Genomic DNA, 20,361 nt, shown 5'->3' on the forward strand with positions numbered 1-20,361 from the left:
AGGCTGTATACGCTACTTGTGCCGCTTGTGGGGCTGATCTACCGGCAGGTTCCAATGACCCCCATTGTGTGCAATGTTCGGTCCCTGTGCCACTTCGTCAGCCGGAGTCGATGGTGGTAGTGGCCCAGGCAGAGTCACCGGTGAACCCTGTCCCGGTGACGGGGACAGAGTTTGCAGTTTTTGCTGACAAGATGTCTGTCACTATGACAAAAATCCTAGAGACCTTGCAGGCCAGGCCAGTTACTCAGACCATGGACACTGCCGCGTCAATGTTCCCCGGTCCCCCTCAGTTGGAGTTAATCCGTGCTTCAAGGGGGTCCCAGGCATCTCAGGCTGAAAGCTCTGACTCAGATGACAGTCCCAGGCAGCCTAAGCGAGCTCGCTGGGAGAGACCCTCCACGTCATCACGCGGATCAGGGTCTCAGCGAGAAGAGTCTCTGCATGATGAGACAGAGGAGGGTGATCAGGAGTCTAATCCTGAGACCGCTCTCAATCTGGATACTCCTGATGGTGACGCCATGGTAAATGACCTTATAGCGGCCATCAATAGACTGTTGGATATTTCTCCCCCAGCCCCTTCAGCAGAAGAGGCAGCTGCACAGCAGGAGAAGTTCCATTTCAGGTATCCCAAGCGTAAACTGAGTACTTTTCTGGACCACGCTGACTTCAGAGAATCAGTCCAGAAACACCATGCTTATCCAGACAAGCGTTTCTCCAAACGTCTTAAGGATACACGTTATCCCTTTCCAGTCCAAAGGTGGATCCCCCAATCTCCAGGCTTGCGGCTAGATCCATAGTTGCAGTGGAGGATGGGGCTTCACTTAAAGATGCCAATGACAGACAGATGGACCTTTGGTTGAAATCTGTCTATGAAGCTATCGGCGCGTCGTTTGCTCCAGCATTCGCGGCCGTGTGGGCACTCCAAGCTATTTCAGCTGGTCTGGCACAGGTGGACTCTATCATACGTCCAGCAGTGCCGCAAGTGGAGTCCTTAACTTCGCAAATGTCTGCGTTTGCGACCTATGCTATCAACGCTGTCCTGGACTCTACGAGCCGTACCTCAATGGCGTCTGCCAACTCGGTGGTTTTGCGCAGAGCCTTGTGGTTAAAAGAATGGAAAGCGGATTCTGCTTCCAAAAAATGTTTGACCAGCTTGCCACTATCTGTAGACAGACTGTTTGGTGAGCAATTGGCTGAAATCATTAAACAGTCCAAGGGTAAAGACTCCTCCTTACCCCAGCCCAGATCAAGCAAACCTCAACAAAGGAGGTGGCAGTCGAGGTTTCGGTCCTTTCGAGGCTCCGGCAAGGCCCAATTCTCCTCGTCCAAAGGGACTCAGAAGGAGCAAAGGGGCTCAGATTCCTGGCGGGCTCACTCACGCCCCAAGAAAGCAACCGGAGGAACCGCTTCCAAGGCGGCTGCCTCATGACTTTCGGCCTCCTCCCTCCGCATCCTCGGTCGGTGGCAGGCTCTCCCGCTTTTGCGACATTTGGCTGCCACAGGTCAAGGACCGGTGGGTAACAGACATTTTGTCTCACGGGTACAGGATAGAGTTCAGTTCTCGTCCTCCGCCTCGGTTCTTCAGAACTTCCCCACATCCCGACCGAGCAGATGCTCTTCTGCAGGCGGTGGGCTCACTAAGAGCAGAAGGAGTGGTGATCCCTGTTCCTCTTCAGGAACAAGGGCAAGGTTTTTACTCCAATCTCTTCGTGGTTCCAAAAAAGGACGGCTCGTTCCGTCCTGTTCTGGACCTAAAGCTGCTCAACAAGCATGTGAACGCCAGGCGGTTCCGGATGGAATCCCTCCGCTCCGTCATTGCCTCAATGTCTCAAGGAGATTTCCTTGCATCAATAGACATCAAAGATGCTTATCTCCACGTGCCGATTGCTACAGAGCACCAACGTTTTCTACGTTTTGTGATAAGAGACGAACATCTCCAGTTCGTAGCTCTGCCATTTGGTCTGGCGACAGCCCCAAGGGTTTTCACCAAGGTCATGGCGGCAGTGGTAGCAGTCTTGCACTCCCAGGGACACTCGGTGATCCCTTACTTGGACGATCTACTTGTCAAAGCACCCTCTCAAGAGGCATGCCAACACAGCCTGAATGTTGCGCTGGAGACTCTCCAGACTTTCGGGTGGATCATCAACTTTTCAAAGTCAAATCTGTCACCGACTCAATCACTAACGTATCTTGGCATGGAGTTTCATACTCTCTCAGCGATAGTGAAGCTTCCGCTGGACAAGCAGCGGTCACTACAGACAGGGGTACAGTCTCTCCTTCATGGTCAGTCGCACTCCTTAAGGCGCCTCATGCACTTCCTAGGGAAGATGGTGGCAGCAATGGAGGCAGTCCCGTTTGCACAGTTTCATCTGCGCCCACTTCAATGGGACATTCTCCGCCAATGGGACGGGAAGTCAACTTCCCTGGACAGGAAAGTCTCCCTTTCCCAGACGGCCAAGGACTCTCTGCAATGGTGGCTTCTTCCCACCTCATTATCACAGGGAAGATCATTCCTGCCCCCATCCTGGGCAGTGGTCACGACAGACGCGAGTCTGTCAGGGTGGGGAGCAGTTTTTCTCCACCACAGGGCTCAAGGGACGTGGACTCAGCAGGAGTCCACCCTTCAGATCAATGTTCTGGAAATCAGGGCAGTGTATCTTGCCCTACTAGCCTTCCAGCAGTGGCTGGAAGGAAAGCAGATCCGAATTCAGTCGGACAACTCCACAGCGGTGGCATACATCAACCACCAAGGAGGGACACGCAGTCGGCAAGCCTTCCAGGAAGTCCAGCGGATTCTGTTGTGGGTGGAGGACAGAGCATCCACCATATCAGCGGTTCACATCCCGGGCGTAGAAAACTGGGAAGCAGACTTCGTCAGTCGCCAGGGTATGGACGCAGGGGAATGGTCCCTTCACCCGGACGTGTTTCAGGAAATCTGTCGCCGCTGGGGGGTGCCGGACGTCGACCTAATGGCGTCGCGGCACAACAACAAGGTCCCGACGTTCATGGCGCGGTCTCGCGATCAAAGAGCTCTGGCGGCAGACGCCTTAGTGCAAGATTGGTCGCAGTTCCGGCTCCCTTATGTGTTCCCACCTCTGGCACTCTTGCCCAGAGTGCTACGCAAGATCAGATCCGATTGCAGCCGCGTCATACTCGTCGCCCCAGACTGGCCGAGGAGGTCGTGGTACCCGGATCTGTGGCATCTCACGGTCGGCCAACCGTGGACACTACCAGACCGACCAGACTTACTGTCCCAAGGGCCGTTTTTCCATCGGAATTCTGCGGCCCTGAACCTGACTGTGTGGCCATTGAGTCCTGGATCCTAGCGTCTTCAGGATTATCCCAAGGAGTCGTTGCCACCATGAGACAGGCTAGGAAGTCCACTTCTGCTAAGATCTACCACAGAACGTGGAGGATTTTCTTATCCTGGTGCTCTGCACAAGGAGTATCCCCCTGGCCATTCGCGTTACCTACTTTTCTTTCCTTCCTGCAATCTGGGTTGGAAAAGGGCTTGTCGCTCGGCTCCCTTAAAGGGCAAGTCTCGGCACTATCCGTGTTTTTTCAGAAGCGTCTAGCACGACTTTCTCAGGTGCGCACGTTCCTGCAGGGGGTTTGTCATATCGTCCCTCCGTACAGGCGGCCGTTAGATCCATGGGATCTAAACAGGGTACTAGTTGCTCTCCAGAAGCCGCCCTTCGAGCCTCTGAGGGATGTTTCACTTTCTCGTCTCTCACAGAAAGTGGCCTTTCTAGTGGCGGTCACGTCTCTTCGGAGAGTGTCTGAGCTAGCAGCGCTGTCATCCAAGGCTCCCTTCCTGGTGTTCCACTAGGACAAGGTAGTGCTGCGCCCCATTCAGGAGTTTCTCCCTAAGGTGGTATCCTCTTTTCATCTTAATCAGGATATCTCCTTGCCTTCCTTTTGTCCTCATCCAGTTCTTCGGTATGAAAAGGATTTACATTTGTTAGATCTGGTGAGAGCACTCAGAATCTACATTTCCCGCACGGCGCCCCTGCGCCGCTCGGATGCACTCTTTGTCCTTGTCGCTGGTAAGCGCAAAGGGTCGCAGGCTTCCAAAGCCACCCTGGCTCGATGGATCAAAGAACCAATTCTTGAAGCCTACCGTTCTGCTGGGCTTCCGGTTCCATCAGGGCTGAAGGCCCACTCTACCAGAGCCGTGGGTGCGTCCTGGGCATTACGACACCAGGCTACGGCTCAACAGGTGTGCCAGGCAGCTACCTGGTCGAGTCTGCACACTTTCACCAAACATTATCAGGTGCATACCTATGCTTCGGCGGACGCCAGCCTAGGTAGAAGAGTCCTGCAGGCGGCAGTTACCTCCCCGTAGGGGAAGGCTGTCTTTGCAGCTCTAACATGAGGTATTTCTTTACCCACCCAGGGACTGCTTTTGGACGTCCCAATCGTCTGGGTCTCCCAATGGAGCGCCGAAGAAGAAGGGAATTTTGTTACTTACCGTAAATTCCTTTTCTTCTAGCTCCTATTGGGAGACCCAGCACCCGCCCTGTTGTCCTTCGGGATTGTTGGTTTTTTTCGGGTACACATGTTGTTCATGTTGAACGGTTTTCAGTTCTCCGATGTTACTTCGGAGTGAATTTGTTTAAACCAGTTATTGGCTTTCCTCCTTCTTGCTTTAGCACTAAAACTGAGCAGCCCGTGATCCCACGGGGGGTGTATAGCCAGAAGGGGAGGGGCCTTACACTTTTTAGTGTAATGCTTTGTGTGGCCTCCGGAGGCAGTGCTATACACCCAATCGGCTGGGTCTCCCAATAGGAGCTAGAAGAAAAGGAATTTACGGTAAGTAACAAAATTCCCTTCTTTTCCAGGATAACCTTGTATGTGGATTGATTCATACGTCCTTCGCAAAGTTTAATTTGCCCAATTCCTGCCCGATTTTTAAAATAAGGTAATCTTCTCTGATGAGTCTAATTTTCAGCTTTGTCGAACACCTGGTCGTCTAATTGGTTAGACTGAGATCTGGAGAGGCGTACAAACCACAGTGTCTTGCACGCACTGTGAAATTTGGTGGAGGATTGGTGGTGATCTGGGAATGCTTCAGCAAAGCTGGAATTGGGCAGATTAAACTTTGTGAAGGACATATGAATCAAGCCGCATACAAGGTTATCCTGGAAAAACAGTTGCTTCCTTCTGCTCAGGCAATGTTCCCCAACTCTGAGGACTGTTTTTCCAGCAGGACAATGTGCATGCCACACAGCTAGGTCAATCAATGTGTGGATGAAGGACCACCACATCAAAACCCTAGTGGCCAATGTGAAAAAGCATGATTTAAGAAAAATAAAGTGATGTGAAAAATTTAAAAAAACAAAACGTTTTGATAACACATTCCCTTTAACTTTTTCTTGACCGCCCAGTGTCTTTCTACTGCCAACTGTGCAGGTCCCTAGTCTACAAAGATGTTTTTTGACATCACTGCTTTCATGCTTCTGCAATGTCAGCATCAGCCAGTAATCAAATGGATAAGATGGAAGCTTTTTATCACCATTTCTATTGTCTTTGTTGCTGTCTAGATAGCGTTTAATGAGCACTATACACTAAATTTCCCCCCCGTCACACACTGATATCGCTAGCGAGATTGCTGAAGCGTCACAGGTTTTGTGACATATCTGCGACCTCGCTAGCGATATCGCTGTGTGTGATAAGCGGCAGCGAGCGAGCCCCTGCTGCAAGGTCGCTCATCGTGACAAAACGATTAGGACCATTTTTTGCTCGTTGGTCTCCCGCTGTGCAGCACACATCAGCGTGTTTGACGGCGGGGGGGCCAATGAGCGCCCAGCGTCAGACTAGCTACTGGAGGAATCTCCAGTAATGCCAGGCCTGGATTCAGTTACCTGCATTGCACTCCGGAGCTCTCACCTAAGCTCCAGAGTGCAGCCTAGACTACACCGTGAGCGCCGAGTGATTGATTCCCCGGCGATTGCGTTTCAGTTCATTACAGCTGAAGACATGCCGGGCTGATCTCCGGTGCTCTCACCTGAACTCCGGATTGCACCCCAGCCTGTCCGCAGCTGTTATGAACTGAACCGCAATTGCCGGGGAATCAATTACTTGGCACTCGCGATGCAGTCCTGCAAACTCTGAGATCAGGCTGCAGCTGAGAGCTACGGAGTGCAGTGCAGGTAACTGAATCCAGGCCTGGCATTACTGGAGATTCCTCAGGTAGCCAGCAGGGAGCCGTCGTTACTGGCTGATGTCTGCTCGCTGTAGAGATCTGCCTGATTGACAGCTCACCAGCGACCATGTAGTGACGTTCCAGTGATTCCTGCCAGGTCGGGTCGCTGGCCAGATCGCTGGCGCATCGCAACCTGTAACGGGACTCCAAACAGGAGCATTGGCAATGTCTGCCTGTTGGGTCTTAGTAAACCCAGGTTAGCTATGCTAATGAGTATATATGTATTATATTATATGGGGCTGTACACATAATAGGTATTCACGTGACCTTAATAACCTTAAAGGGGTATTCCGTTATCAAAGATCCTATCCTAATATGTAATAGGTGTAATAGTAATAATATTTGCAAATACCTCCAATTAGACATGTAGTATAGTTCTCCAGATTAGCCATGTTGCTTACCTCATATTCAGGGCATTGCAGGACTTTAGCTATCCATGGTTACAACCATATATAGTCACAGTTAATTAGTTAGGTGCTAGCAGTCATAACCATGGATGCCTAAGGTCCTGCAATACCCTGAACATAACGTAAGTGACATAGTGAATCATAAGAACTATACTACATTTCTAATTAGAGGGCTTTGCTAATATAATTATTATTAGGATAGGATCTTGGAGATGGGAATAACCCTTTAAGAATGGCCATATTTTTCAGACTAAGACGCAATATACTTCTTTTTTTTTTTTTTTTTTTTATCGTGGAGTGACAATATTTTTAATAAAAAAATTGGCTCTTTTTGTGGCCATTAAAGGCCTGGTCATAAAATTGTTAAAGGGCCTCTATCCGCACAGAATGACTGTTCAAACCAAGTACAGGCGCTCGGGGCATCATGGCGGGACAAGTCTATGTGCACCTCCCCGCCTGCTTTTTTTCCCCTCCTTCTCCTCCTTTCTCTGCTCTTTGAAGCCAGAGCCGTCAATCAAAGAAGAGCAGGGGTGGGGGTAGAGATAAGGGGGAAACAAGCAGGTGGGAAGGTGCACTTAAATGGCTGGCCCCGCCATCATGCCCCGACTGCCTGTCCTTGGTTTGAGCAGTCATTCTGTGCTTGACAGTCCCTTTATTATGCATATTACATTTTGGTCTTGTTGAAATAAAAGGCCCTTATATTTTGTTGTTGTTGTTGTTGTTTGTTGTTTGTTTTTTGTTTTTTTTTTTTAAATTATATTTATGAATATTATTATTATTTCAGGTGGATTTGGATACTTCAGGATATTCTTGGGATTGCATTTTGCCTTAACTTTATTAAAACTTTAAGAATGCCAAATTTCAAGGTAAGAAAAGTACTGTATTTTTCGGACTGTAAGACGCACCCTGGTTGTAGAGCAGGAATATAGGAAATACAATTTTAAGCAAAATATTGGGTCATGACACACTGTTATGGGGTGAGAATCTACTGCTGACACTGTTATGGGGGTAATATCCTCAAATTCTCTACTAAGGTACCCCATCCTGGTAATGATCCTCCTGCCTTGTATATGTACCCCATCCTTGTATATATGTCCCTCACCCTGGTATAGCCCCCATCCTGATAAATACCCTATCCTGGTATAGCCACCATCCTGGTATATACCCCTATCCTGATAAATGCCCTATCCTGCTGTATACCCCCATCCCGATAAATACCCCCATCCTGATAAATACCCCCATCCTGGTATATGGCCTGCATCCTGTGGCACACAAAAAATTAACGTTTATACTCCCCTTTCCTCACTCCAGCAGCATCGCTCGTCCTCCTGTCTGTGTCAGCAGCAGCGCCGCTGACCTGTGTGGAGCCGGTCACCATTCCCTGCAGTATTGCGATGTCCTCCTGCCTACCCGCTGATGTGTGTGGAGAGCGATGCGCACAGGGATGATGTCATCCCTGTGCTCATCGCTCTCCACACACAGCGAGCCGGCAGACACGAGGACATCGCGATGCTGCAGGGAACGGTGACCGGTGAGTATACCGTACTCATTCACTGCCCCCCGCTCTGATGATGATGTGTGGGGGGCAGTGAATATAGTCTCACATGATCACTCCAGGCTGTAGTTGCCAGGGGTGATCAAGCGGGCCGGCTGTTAATTATGTGCGTATCCCCCGCCCATCATCCCGCCCACCTGTCAGCGCCAGCTTCAGCACTGGGAGATGATAGGCGGGAGGATGCATGCATATGAAGTGAGCGGGCCCATGTGGTCACGGCAGGCTGCTACAGCCTGCTCATGCCACCGATGACCCGCTCCACCGCAGCACCCTCATTTCCCGCAATCATGCTTTACATTCATGCTTTACATTCTCACAACATTTGGGGGGGAAAAAGTGTGTCTTATAGTCCGAAAAATACGGTATATATGGTGTCGGCACGGCAGTGGGACATGACCTCAGGTAAACCCTTGCTTACATACATATTCTGTTCTTTTATACTATAGTGTTTTGCCTGTTCATTGTTCTCTGGTATCATCCTTGGTTATATCAACACCCAGTAAACTATCACAGGCTTATCCCCACTATGCACTTTATTGACATCTAATCAGGTGCTCATGTTCATCAATTTGCTATTTTTTGATATGCACTTTACTTTTGCACTTTAAATATCCCTGCTTAGGGGATATTTATTTATATAATATTTTATGCTATATATCACATATTTATTATATATGTATACCTTTTATAAGTGCAATTTTGTATTTTCTGTATGTAATATTCTTTTGGATTTGTGCAAATTGATAATTTATTACTACTATATGGGTTATTGATATTATGGTGGTATATTGTTATTTATTTTTTACTGTATCTCATACATTGTAATTATTTATGGTGGTTATACTCCCTTTTTTCACATATTTATACATGCTTCTGATATTGTGTATTTATTGGAGTTTTTTTTAACCAATCAGTTTTTATTGAAGATTTCCATAACAGAAACAGATTAAACATAACAAGCATACAGAAAGAAAAATAAGAGAATATTAGCCACTTAAAGTTCCGTAGGTGGGCCGCTACCCTTGGTGTTTATACATTCTTGTCAGTAATGTATTATGTAGATTGTATTTCCACCCGTGTTTTGATAGATTATCTGTGACTATACCATATTCATAGGTTACTGTTTGTCGCCTTTTACTTCCAAAGGGCTAGACCCGCCTGTCTATATGAAGAACCATACTAGAAAAGTGGTCAAGATATAGAGTGAGTAGATATCAGAATAGAAAGAGAGGGGAGAAGGAAAAGGAAGGGACTTATACAAGGGGTTGCGGGAGGGAGGTAAGACGGGGGTTGTTTATGCACTGTCACTAGAACAGGCTCCTGAATGCAGGGGACTCCTTGAACAGTATCCACGGCTGCCATAGTTTGGTAAACTTCTCATTTGTGCCCGATACCCAAGAGGAGAGTTCCTCCATGTGACAAAGATGCGTTAACTCTGTCAGCCATTCCCCTATTCCGGGGGTCACTGTGGTCCTCCAGTGTCGTGGAATGACTGCTCTGGCCGCAATCAAAAAGAACCGCAACAGGCGCTTCTTTTGGCATCCCAGTGAACCGGGTAAAATAGACAGTAGGGCGATCTTAATGGAAGGAGTTACGCTTTCTCCTGCCATTTGGTTGTAGGTCGCAAACACCTGAGTCCAAAAGTTGGATAGTTTGTTACAACCCCACCAAATGTGTGGCAGCGTACCTTTGTCTGAGCCACAGCGCCAACACTCCTCCGGGACCATAGGGAAGGCTCTATGGAGGTTGACTGGGCATTGATACCATCTTGCCAGTAGCTTAAAGCTCTTTTCCTGGGCATTGCATGCTACTGAGATCTTGTGGGAGAACACATACGCCTTTCGTTTTTCCTCTTCAGTAAGGCTGAAACCTAATTCCGATTCCCATCTTCCAATGTAACTGGGGTCCTCAGAATAGAGGTTCCTGTTCATCATATTGCAAATGAGGGAGATCTGGTGCGTCGGAGGCAAACTCTGCAGGAATAAGTGTTCAAATGGGGTGGATGTATCCGGGGAGGGGGGCCTCTTCCCACCCAGCCAGGATCGCACAAAGGAGTGAAGTTGTATGTATTCGAGCCACCTCAATCTCAATCCGGGGAACGCGGCCTGAAAGTCTTCAAAAGGGGGCAAGTCTCTGCCCTGTAATATCTGCCCCAGTCTAATATCCAAACTTCGTTGCCAGCCCAGAAATCTCTCCACCGTACACCCCGGAGGGAAGCCCGGATTGCCGAACAAAGGCATCAGAGGAGTGGGCGAGCCAATCAGGCCACTTTTCAGCTTTGTGGCCTCCCATACCTCCAGTGTCGCCCTGAGCAAAATCCCACCAGGCTCCACCTGTCTCCTTACATCCTCCAACTCTTTTGGTAGTAGCCAGGGAAGTGCCCCAAGCGGAACTGGGGAATAAAGCTGCTCTAGTGCCACCCACTGCTTGGTCTGCCGGTGAAAATGCCAGTCTAACAACCTAGCCACCAGGACAGCATGGTGATAGGTACGTAAATCAGGCAATCCGGCTCCCCCCCTCTGTTTGGGTCGTATCAAAGTCTGATATTTGATCCTTGGTTTTCCCCCTTTCCACACAAAGCGAACCAGTGCGGACCTCAATGTCTTAAAGAAGGCCGGAGGGGGATTTATAGGTATCGCCTGAAAGATGTAAAGGAATCGTGGTAGTATGTCCATTTTGAATGTGTTTACGCGGCCGAACCACGAAAGGGGTCGTTTGTTGTACTCTTCCATATCTTTTAGGGTTCTGTTTAATAAGACTTGGTAATTCAGGGAATAAAGTGTCCCCAGATTAGATGGGATCGTTACCCCTAAATATTTTATTGAGGATGCCTGCCATCGAAACGGGAATTTTTCTTTTAGTAGGGCGACTTCCTCTATTTTAAGGGAGATGTTTAGCGCTTCTGTTTTGGAATAATTTATTTTAAAATTGCTCAAATTTCCAAATCGTTCGAATTCTTTTAGTAGTGAAGGTAATGTGATCAAAGGTTGGGACGTATAGAGCAGGAGGTCATCTGCGTATATAGCCGTCTTAAATTCCCTGTCTCCAATGCTCAGACCGTGTACATTGGGGTTCTGTCTAATGGCCACTGCAAGGTGCTCCATAACAATGACATATAGAAGGGGGGATAAAGGGCACCCCTGACGGGTGCCGTTTCTGATTTCCACCGGATCCGAGAGGGCCCCGTTAACCCGAACTCGTGCCGACGGTCTAGAGTACAAGGCCATTATCTTACTCACAAAGTTCGGGCCTAAACCAATTTGTCTTAATGCTGAGTTCATGAATCCCCAATGAACACGGTCAAATGCTTTTTCTGCATCTATTGAGAGCAGCCCTAGGGGCTCCCTTCTCGACGCGGCTCTGGCTATTAGGTGAATTGTTTTGGTCACATTGTCGCGGGCCTCCCTACCCTGCACGAACCCAACCTGATCTGTGTGTATAATGGAGGGCAACAGAGGTGCCAACCGGCTAGCCAGTACTTTTGCGAAGATTTTTACGTCAATATTTATTAGTGAGATCGGGCGGTAGTTGGCTACCATTGTTTGGTCTTTACCATGTTTAGGTAGAACTGTGATGTGGGCTTCTAAGGATTGTGGGGTGAAAGGGGACGATTCTGATACCGAGTTATATACTTTTGTGAGGAATGGAGTGATTTGGGCTTTAAAAAGTTTATAAAAAGCAGGAGAGAACCCATCAGGTCCCGGGCTTTTACCGCTTGGGGAGATCTCTATCGCTGTGGCCACCTCCCCCTCCTCTATTGTCCTGTCCAGTCCCCTGGCATCTTCCCCATCTAATGCAGGGAGAGCTGTCTCTGAAATGTATGACTCAATTCGGGCCTGTAATTCACCCGGGGCCATATCTGAGAATGTGCCCCGTATATTGTATAGTTCTGCATAGTATTCTTTAAAGTGATTTAAAATTTTTGCGGGGTCTTGCGTGTCTGAGTTTCCCCGAGTCTTTATTTTAGTAACGTGCGAAGCTTGATTTCGTGGGTGTAATAGCCGCGCAAGTTGTCGCCCGCTTTTGTCCGAGTGATTATATAATAGCCTTTTGAATTGATTTTGAAACCTAAGAAGTCTACAATCCAGTAGCTTTCTTAATTTGTCCCTTGTTGTTGTCAGATTGGCTAGAATATCCGAAGAGGGATTATTTTTGTGTGTTGTCTCTAGTGAATTAATCGTTCGGAGAAGTTGGGCCACCTCCTGTGTTCTCTCTTTTTTGATCCTTGTCCCGTGTTTTATTAGGATTCCTCTTATTACACATTTAAATGCCTCCCACTGAAATGGTAGGGGTGTAGAGTCCGTCGCGTGGGTGGACATAAAGACGTCCATTGTCTCCCTTAGGTCTGTTACACATGTTTCATCTCTTAATAAGGAATCGTTGAGCCGCCACGTCCACGCCCTGTTTGGGTAGTCCGGTGGGGAGATCTCCAGGAACACTGGAGCATGATCAGACCAGACCGCATTCCCTATAGCCGCGACCGGGTGCCACGAAATAACTCTTTGGCTGACCATAATAAAGTCAATGCGACTGTAAGTCTGGTGGGGATTAGAGAAGAATGTGTAATCTTTATCTGTGGGGTGCATGATTCTCCACACATCAACCATGTGGAGATCTGCTAACTTACGTTTTAGGGCGCTCAAGCGTCTCTGAGGTATGGCGCTCCTCCCCGTTGACACATCCATTGTGGGATTCAGTGCAAAGTTAAAGTCTCCTCCCACCAGCACCTCCCCCTCCGCGAATTCTGATAGATCCTTTAAAAAAGAGCAGCATGCATTAGTTTGATTAATATTTGGTCCGTACCAGCCCGCGATCGTGTAGACCACCGAGCCTATTTTAACTTTTAGCAAAGCATATCTGCCTGTCTCGTCTGTCTTAGAGTCTAAAACCGTGTGGACCAGGTTTTTGTGTATTGCGATTGAGACCCCTTTCGATCTTGATTCATTGTTCGTGCTGTGAAGCCAATGTGCAAAGTATCTGTTATGTAGATTTGGTATGTGGCCGGTGGCCTGAGCAGCATGTGAGGAAGACCTGTGTAGAGACAGCTCCTGCAAAAAACTCCTGTATAATCCTGTCCAGCTGGGGTTAAAGTTTGTTTTACTGCTTTCCTGGAGTGGTGACCTCTCCTAGACTGAGGGGGCTTCAAAGACCTGAGTGATATGACCAGAACTCGGGCTGATAAGAAGCGCGGGACACAGGCCACACTCATGGACGCTGGAGCTTCATGTGGGGGCAGGGCGTCTGATGCAATAGCTCGCCTCAGCAAGTTTGCACGAGATCAGCCTGAGATACCTGGAGCTGTTAAGCAGTGTGCCCTCAGCGTGGAGGAGATCCCAGGACAAGAACTGATGGAGGAGGAAGAGCAGCAGGGAGCTGTGAGTATGTTGGCTGCTGCCAATAATGTGGAGCAGGGGGACAACCTTAGAGCTACAGATGAAAACACAGATCCTGGGAGAGCAGAGCCCACCCTCAGTGATGTGCTTGCAGCAGTAAATACCTGCAACAATATGCTAGCCACTTTGAACATACAGATGGGAGGAATTAAAATGGACATTTCATCTATCAGGCACGAGTTGCAGGGGGTCAATGTACGGGTGGGGGCCCTGGAAGACCGGGTCAGTGCCACAGAGGATAAGCTTCCCCCTCTGACTCGGGACCTTGGCAGAGCAATCCACAATATCTCATTGCTTAGGGCTAAGGTGGACGATCTAGAAAACAGATCCCGCAGAAGCAATCTCCGACTGGTCGGGGTCCCAGAAAAGGCAGAAGGCAATAATCCAGTAGCTTTTTTTGAAATGTGGCTCCCCAAGACTTTGGGTATGGATCTGTTTTCTCCTTTCTTCACTATTGAGCGGGCACATAGGGTCCCCACTAGACCCCCACCACCAGGGGCACCCCCTCGTCCTATCCTCCTCAAGCTACTGCACTTCAGGGACAGGGACACTGCGCTCCGCAGAGCCCGGGAGATTAAGGATCTGGCTATTGACGGCCATAAGGTCTCACTGTACCCGGATTTTTCCACTGAAATCCAGCAGAGGAGAGCGCAATTTATTGATGTCAAAAAACGCCTGAGGCAGCTGCAGATCTCTTACTCAATGCTATACCCTACCAGGCTGCGAGTGGTGGCGGATGGTGGGACAAAGTTTTTTGACACTCCAAAGGATGCAGCCGCATGGCTCGATACCAATGAAAAAGGACTGCGCAGAAATCACCGCTGAGGATTATTGCGGATTCCTTGCTGTTGGACTTGCTGAGGTGAACGTGCTATGTTTCCCAGCTGGAACACTTATGGACGGTTGGCAGGAGCCACCCAGATAGGTTACTATGCAGTTGATGACTGTTCAGGAATTTAAACCGTTATGTGCTCTTACGGTTATGTTTAGCCCCACTTCCCTCTGTTTGAGAGGAATGTCCTGGTTCACTGTGTATGTTTTTATGTTGTTTGACCTTTTCGTTTTATGCACCTGTTTGGTCTATGCTCATCTATGGGAACTGCTGCAGATGGGTCCGGAGGTCCCCGCTTGCTGCCCCCTGCTGTTACATATGTGTACTCACCCTTATGGCGAAGGAGGTTAATATAGTGGCCTGGAATGTGCGAGGATTGGGTGAAGCCACTAAAAGATGTGCAGTTTTTCTGTTTCTACAGCAGCTTAAGCCAGACATAATATTCTTATCAGAAACGCACTTGGTGAAGGAGCGGCTCCACTTGCTCCACAAAAAATGGATAGCCCATGAGTATCACTCTGTATATACCACACATTCCAGGGGGGTGAGTGTCCTGATACACAGGACAGTGCCGTTTGAGTGTCTTAAAGCTTCTGTGGATCAGGAGGGTAGATTTGTATGTCTTTACTGTGTCCTTCATAATGTGCGCTGTGTTCTAGTTGCAATTTATATTCCGCCGCCATACACAGGGGAACCATTGAAACGTATTCTCAATTTTGTTGCTTCCCTCCCTGAGGTCCCCACCCTATTAGTAGGAGACTATAATAATTACTTGCACCCGTATTGGGATAAGTTACATACAGGGAATATCTCAGTGGGGGCGGCAGCTACATCCCTTGCCAGACTGATGGAGGAGGTGGGATATGTAGATATTTGGCGTATTAGAAACCCGCAGGTCCGGCAGTATTCATGCTATTCTAGTTCTCATCATTCACTGTCCCGGATTGACCTGGCCATTGGAAATGCTCAGCTGCTGCCTTGTGTAGCTTCAGTCACGTACCTGGCCAGGGGGGTGTCTGACCACTCCCCACTACAGGTCCGTCTAAGGCTTGGGGACCCGGACCGGCTGGCGGGGATACCTTGGCGGCTCAACCCTTTTTGGATACAACTGATAGGGGGCACTCTGACTGACACTATACGGGAATATTTTGTGACAAATGACGGTACGGCATCTAAACATATAGTGTGGGACGCAATGAAGGCGTATGTTCGTGGGACATATATTAGGGAAATTTGCACCCGAAAGGCGAAAACAAGAGAGCGCACTAAGTATCTGACGGACACTTTAGGTGATGCAGAACGACTTCTTATATCTAACCCTACAGATGATGCCAAGCGGGACTTAGAGAGGGCACAGAGAGCTCTGAGAGACCATATGACTTCCTTGGCCACTAACAAACGCTTTTTCCTTAAGCAGCGGTACTTTACGGAGGGGGAGAGTGTGGGACATCTCTTGGCTACAATTGCTAGGGCGCAGGAGGGATTGACCTATATCACCAAATTGAAACTTGACACTGGAGAGGAGGTGAGGGACAGCGGGAGGATTGTGGAGGTCATGCAACAGTATTACACCCAATTATACTCCTCTAAATCGCATTATGGGGATGAGGAACTGCGGGACTTTGTGGAGGAGATCACTCTCCCCAGTCTGTCAGATAGTGAGAGAGATTCCCTGAATAGAGATATAGACCTGGAGGAGCTGGAGGAGGCGCTCGGTCAAATCCAAAATGAAAAGGCCCCAGGTGCGGACGGACTCCCGGGTGAATTCTACAAATTATATACCCATCTGCTGCTGCCAAGACTCTTGGATGTGTTCAGAGATGCTGAGGAGAAGGGATCCCTCCCTGCATCCATGAGGGAGGCTATTATTGTTCTGATTTTAAAACCCGGGAAAGATCCGACCGCGCCTGACTCCTATCGCCCAATCTCGCTGCTTACATTAGATATTAAATTAATCGCTAAAATTCTAGCTAACAGGTTGTCCCGGGTGATCACGTCAGTGATCCACGAGGATCAGACTGGATTTATCCCCAATAAATCTACTTCCATTAATTTGCGACGTTTATTCCTGGGGATACAGCTAAGTTCTGAGGGGAGAAACAAGGAGAGAGCAGTCCTGTCATTAGATGCAGCCAAAGCCTTTGACAGTATTGAATGGAATTTCCTATGGGTAGTTTTGGAGAAATTGGGTCTTGGCTCCAGATTTATTGGCTGGGTCAAATTGTTATATGCCTCTCCGCGGGCCAGGATTCGAGTTAATCGTTGTACCTCCTCGTCTTTTAATTTGGCCAGGGGCACGAGACAGGGCTGTCCTCTCTCTCCATTACTATTTGCAGCGGCAATTGAACCATTGGCGGCTATGCTTCGTGCATCCGCTGGCGTAAAGGGGTTTGAGATAGGCGGTCTGGAGCATAAGGTTTTCCTCTATGCGGACGATTTGTTGCTGTATCTCAGGGAGGTGGGGACATCGGTGGGCCCAGCAATAAATATTATTATAGAATTTGGTAGGCGCTCGGGACTCCTAATAAACTGGAAGAAATCGGCCCTGCTCCCTATAGATCCACTCCCATCTAATTTTAGTACTCTGGGGCTGCCAATTCCGACGGTGGATACATTTAAATACCTGGGGATTGTGGTTAGTGCCCGACCGCGTGATTACTACTCTCAAAATCTGGAACCAGTGTTGGCTCAGTTTAGGAACAAGATAGATGCCTGGTGTCGACTCCCACTGTCCCTTATTGGCCGTGCTAATCTACTAAAAATGGTACTGATGCCCAAACTTCTGTATCTTCTCCACAACGCCCCAATATGGATCCACTGGAAATTTTTCCGTAAAATCAACACTTTGTTTCGGGAACTCTTGTGGCAAAAGCAGCAGGCTAGAATCCGCCTTGAGACCCTGCAGAGAGGGAAGGAGGATGGGGGTCTGGCAGTCCCCAACCCGTGGGTTTATTATGTTGCGGCACAGATGCAGCACTTCAGGGGGTGGGGAAAGGATGAGGCATATGACGCTGGGGGCAAATTGGTGAGGGGCCTTGCAGAATGGGGACACCCAGTGGCTTTTTTGGATGCAGGATACTCACCCAGAGGAGGAACATTATATCCAACATTATCATTGATGTACAAGGTGTGGGATAGAGGGAAGCAGTTGCTGGGAATATCAGGAATGACTGAGTACTGGCCCTTATGGCATAATCGTGGACTGGCGGAGCTGCAGAGACTCCCGGGTTGGAGAATGTGGGTGAGCAGGGGGGTGCATCAGGTGTCTCAGATTCTTCAGAATAATATACTTAAAAGATTTGACCAGCTTCAAGCTGAGTTTGGGATACCGCACAGTTCCTTTTACCAATACCTGCAGCTCCGTCATGCCTATGAGACACAGACACGTCGTATGGACATTAGGATAGAGCGGAATCACACTCTTACTGAATTGTTGACATCTGATCGCTCCTATGGTATTATTTCTAGGTTGTATACAGTGATGTTATCTAGACACCTCGACAAATTCCCTTTGCAGGCTAGAGAGAAGTGGGAGAGGGACCTAGGCCCTATGACAGAGGAACAGTGGGGTGAGGTCCTGTCTCAGACTCCAAGCCTTGCTGTATCTGAAGGCCAACGACTGTCGCAGCTATTCCTGTTACATAGAGTATATAGGACACCTAGTCTATTGCATAAGATGGGAGTTAGGATGGATGATCTGTGTCCTAGGTGCGGACAGGAAGGTGCGAATCTGATGCATATGATGTGGTCCTGTGGGAACATTGAAGATTACTGGAGGGCAGTACTAGATTTGGTTAGACAAGTTTTCAATATCCGTCTACAGCCAAGACCTATTATATGTATCCTGGGTCTACTGGAGGGGGGGGTGGACTTGAGTTCGCCGGTAATGGTCGGTATTACACGTCTCTTGTACCAGGCTAGGAAACTGTTGGCCTACCACTGGTTGGACCCAGCGCCTCCGGTCATCGGGGATTTTAGGGAAAGAGTAAACGCTATACTTCGACTGGAGAGAGGAGTATACCTTAAAAGAAATGCATTGAAAAAGTTCTATAAGATCTGGGGGGCATGGTTGGATACCCCAGGCCTTCCCTCCTCGGCGTTACTGCAGGACAGTGCGAGCGACCAGGTCCTTCTCCTTCTGACCGGTTAACAAATTTCCTCAAATAGGGTGATATGCGTACTGCTGGAAGGTGTGTGCATGTATATGTGTGTGCATGTATATGTGTGTGCATGTATATGTGTGTGCGTGCGTGCGTGCGTGCGTGTATGTATATGTGTATATATATATAATGTCATAATGATGCTGGGTAAGCTATACTATGGAGAATATATTGGGAAATAATATGCACTTTGAGACCCATATTGAAATGAGACGTGGACTGCGGGTGCATTGTTTATTATGTTATTTGTGTGGTTTTTCTTATTGACTAAAGGTTTTTTCCCTTTCTGTGATATTTCTATGGAGGGAATTATTTTATGTGTTGTATAATTTTGATGTTAAATAAAAATGAACCTGATTTAAAAAAAAAAAAGATTTGGTATGTGGCCAGTTTTAAAGTGCGTTTCCTGAATGATGAAAATTTGAACTCTTTGTTTGTGCATCTCATATAGGATATGTGATCTCTTTTGGGGCACGTTGAATCCCCTAACATTCAGTGAGCCTATTTTTAACCCCGGCATTCTATCCCAGCGCAGCACTATCTCCTAAGGTAAAGAACACTCCGGGTACTAGGGGATTAACACAGGGAAGAGGGAAAGGAGGGGGAAGAAAAGGTTATGGTTATAAGTGGGGAGAAGACTAGAGTTCCTTTAGGAGGAAGATGAAGGTAAAAAAGGAAAAAGAAAAAAGAATACAAGAAAGTCAAGAAGTCAGCACTTCGAGTCCACCTCTGTCTCCCTGACTTTCCTCTAAGGGTGGGTCAGAGGAGAATAAAAAAAAAAAAAAAAAAAAAAACAAAACAAAACTTCAAATTCTCGTCTTCCTCACCCCCAGCCACAAGAAAGGAGGGTGATACTTTTAACTAATCCTCGCAACGTGAGGAATAGAACCCTCTATAGAGGTTGTGCTTTCCAAGGGGAGAATCTCCCCCCGAGCCAAGAACTTTCAATATATGTAAGCTTAACTAAATATTATTGCGAGCATTTAAACCGATGCCCCCTACAGGTGTCAAAACTATATAATGGTACCAGTATTTGCTGTTGGTCTTCCTTTGCGGATCATGTTATCAATGCATATATTTATACACTTTCTTTATTATGAGGGAGCGACGGTCCCTCTCCACTTGCTCCTCCGCTCTTCTGTGTTACTCCTAGGTTTGTGCTCACAGAGGCCGGTCACAGTGGGGCCCTTAATGAGAGGCAACTGCCTCTAATCCTTAGAAAATAAGCATAACTGGGTTGTCTTGGGACGTGTGTGACCGGCCTCCGCAGCCCGACCATCAACAATAAATTTTATCAGTATAACCGTGATAAAGACCACTCGCTCAGAGCCTCATTCACTACTGCTCCATTTCCTCTCGTCTCATCCTTCTCCTCGGGTCTCTGCGCCGTTGTGGCTGCGGGTGATTCGGACCATCTGCCTGCAGACCCGATGGTAGCTCCGGCCACTCTGTTATCTGGACCCGCGGTAGATTCAATGCTGCCGTAAAGTCCTGAAGACCTCTGGGATGGGTAAGCATATGCATCCGGCCCTCTTGGTGTACTCTCAGACGAAATGGGAAGCCCCATGAGTATGGTATATTGCGTTCCCTGAGGACGTCTAGCAATGGCCTTAGAGCTTTCCTTTTCTGTAGGGTCCATCTCGATAAGTCCGGAAGGATCTGCAGGCGGGTTCCCTGGAAACGAACATCTCCCACTGCCCGAGCTTGGGTCATTATAGAGTCTTTCACTTGGTATCTGTGGACTCTGCAGATTACATCCCGTGGGAAGTTTGGATCCACGGGTTTAGGGCCCAGGGCTCTATGGGCTCT

The 20,361-nt window shown here is 48.2% G+C and overlaps 1 protein-coding gene across 2 annotated transcripts in view; it reads left to right on the forward strand.

Annotated features, from left to right (window-relative positions):
- Window positions 1–20,361, forward strand: part of SPPL2A (signal peptide peptidase like 2A) — a 121,001-nt gene that overhangs the window by 53,155 nt on the left and 47,485 nt on the right. For both annotated transcript variants that reach the window (XM_075345827.1, XM_075345828.1), the window contains exon 9: window positions 7,397–7,478. In XM_075345827.1, the coding sequence (XP_075201942.1) occupies window positions 7,397–7,478 (82 nt within the window). The remainder of the gene's footprint in view (window positions 1–7,396; window positions 7,479–20,361) is intronic.

The sequence above is a fragment of the Anomaloglossus baeobatrachus genome, chromosome 4 (genome assembly GCF_048569485.1).
Source record: "Anomaloglossus baeobatrachus isolate aAnoBae1 chromosome 4, aAnoBae1.hap1, whole genome shotgun sequence".
Taxonomy (NCBI): Eukaryota; Metazoa; Chordata; class Amphibia; order Anura; family Aromobatidae; genus Anomaloglossus; species Anomaloglossus baeobatrachus.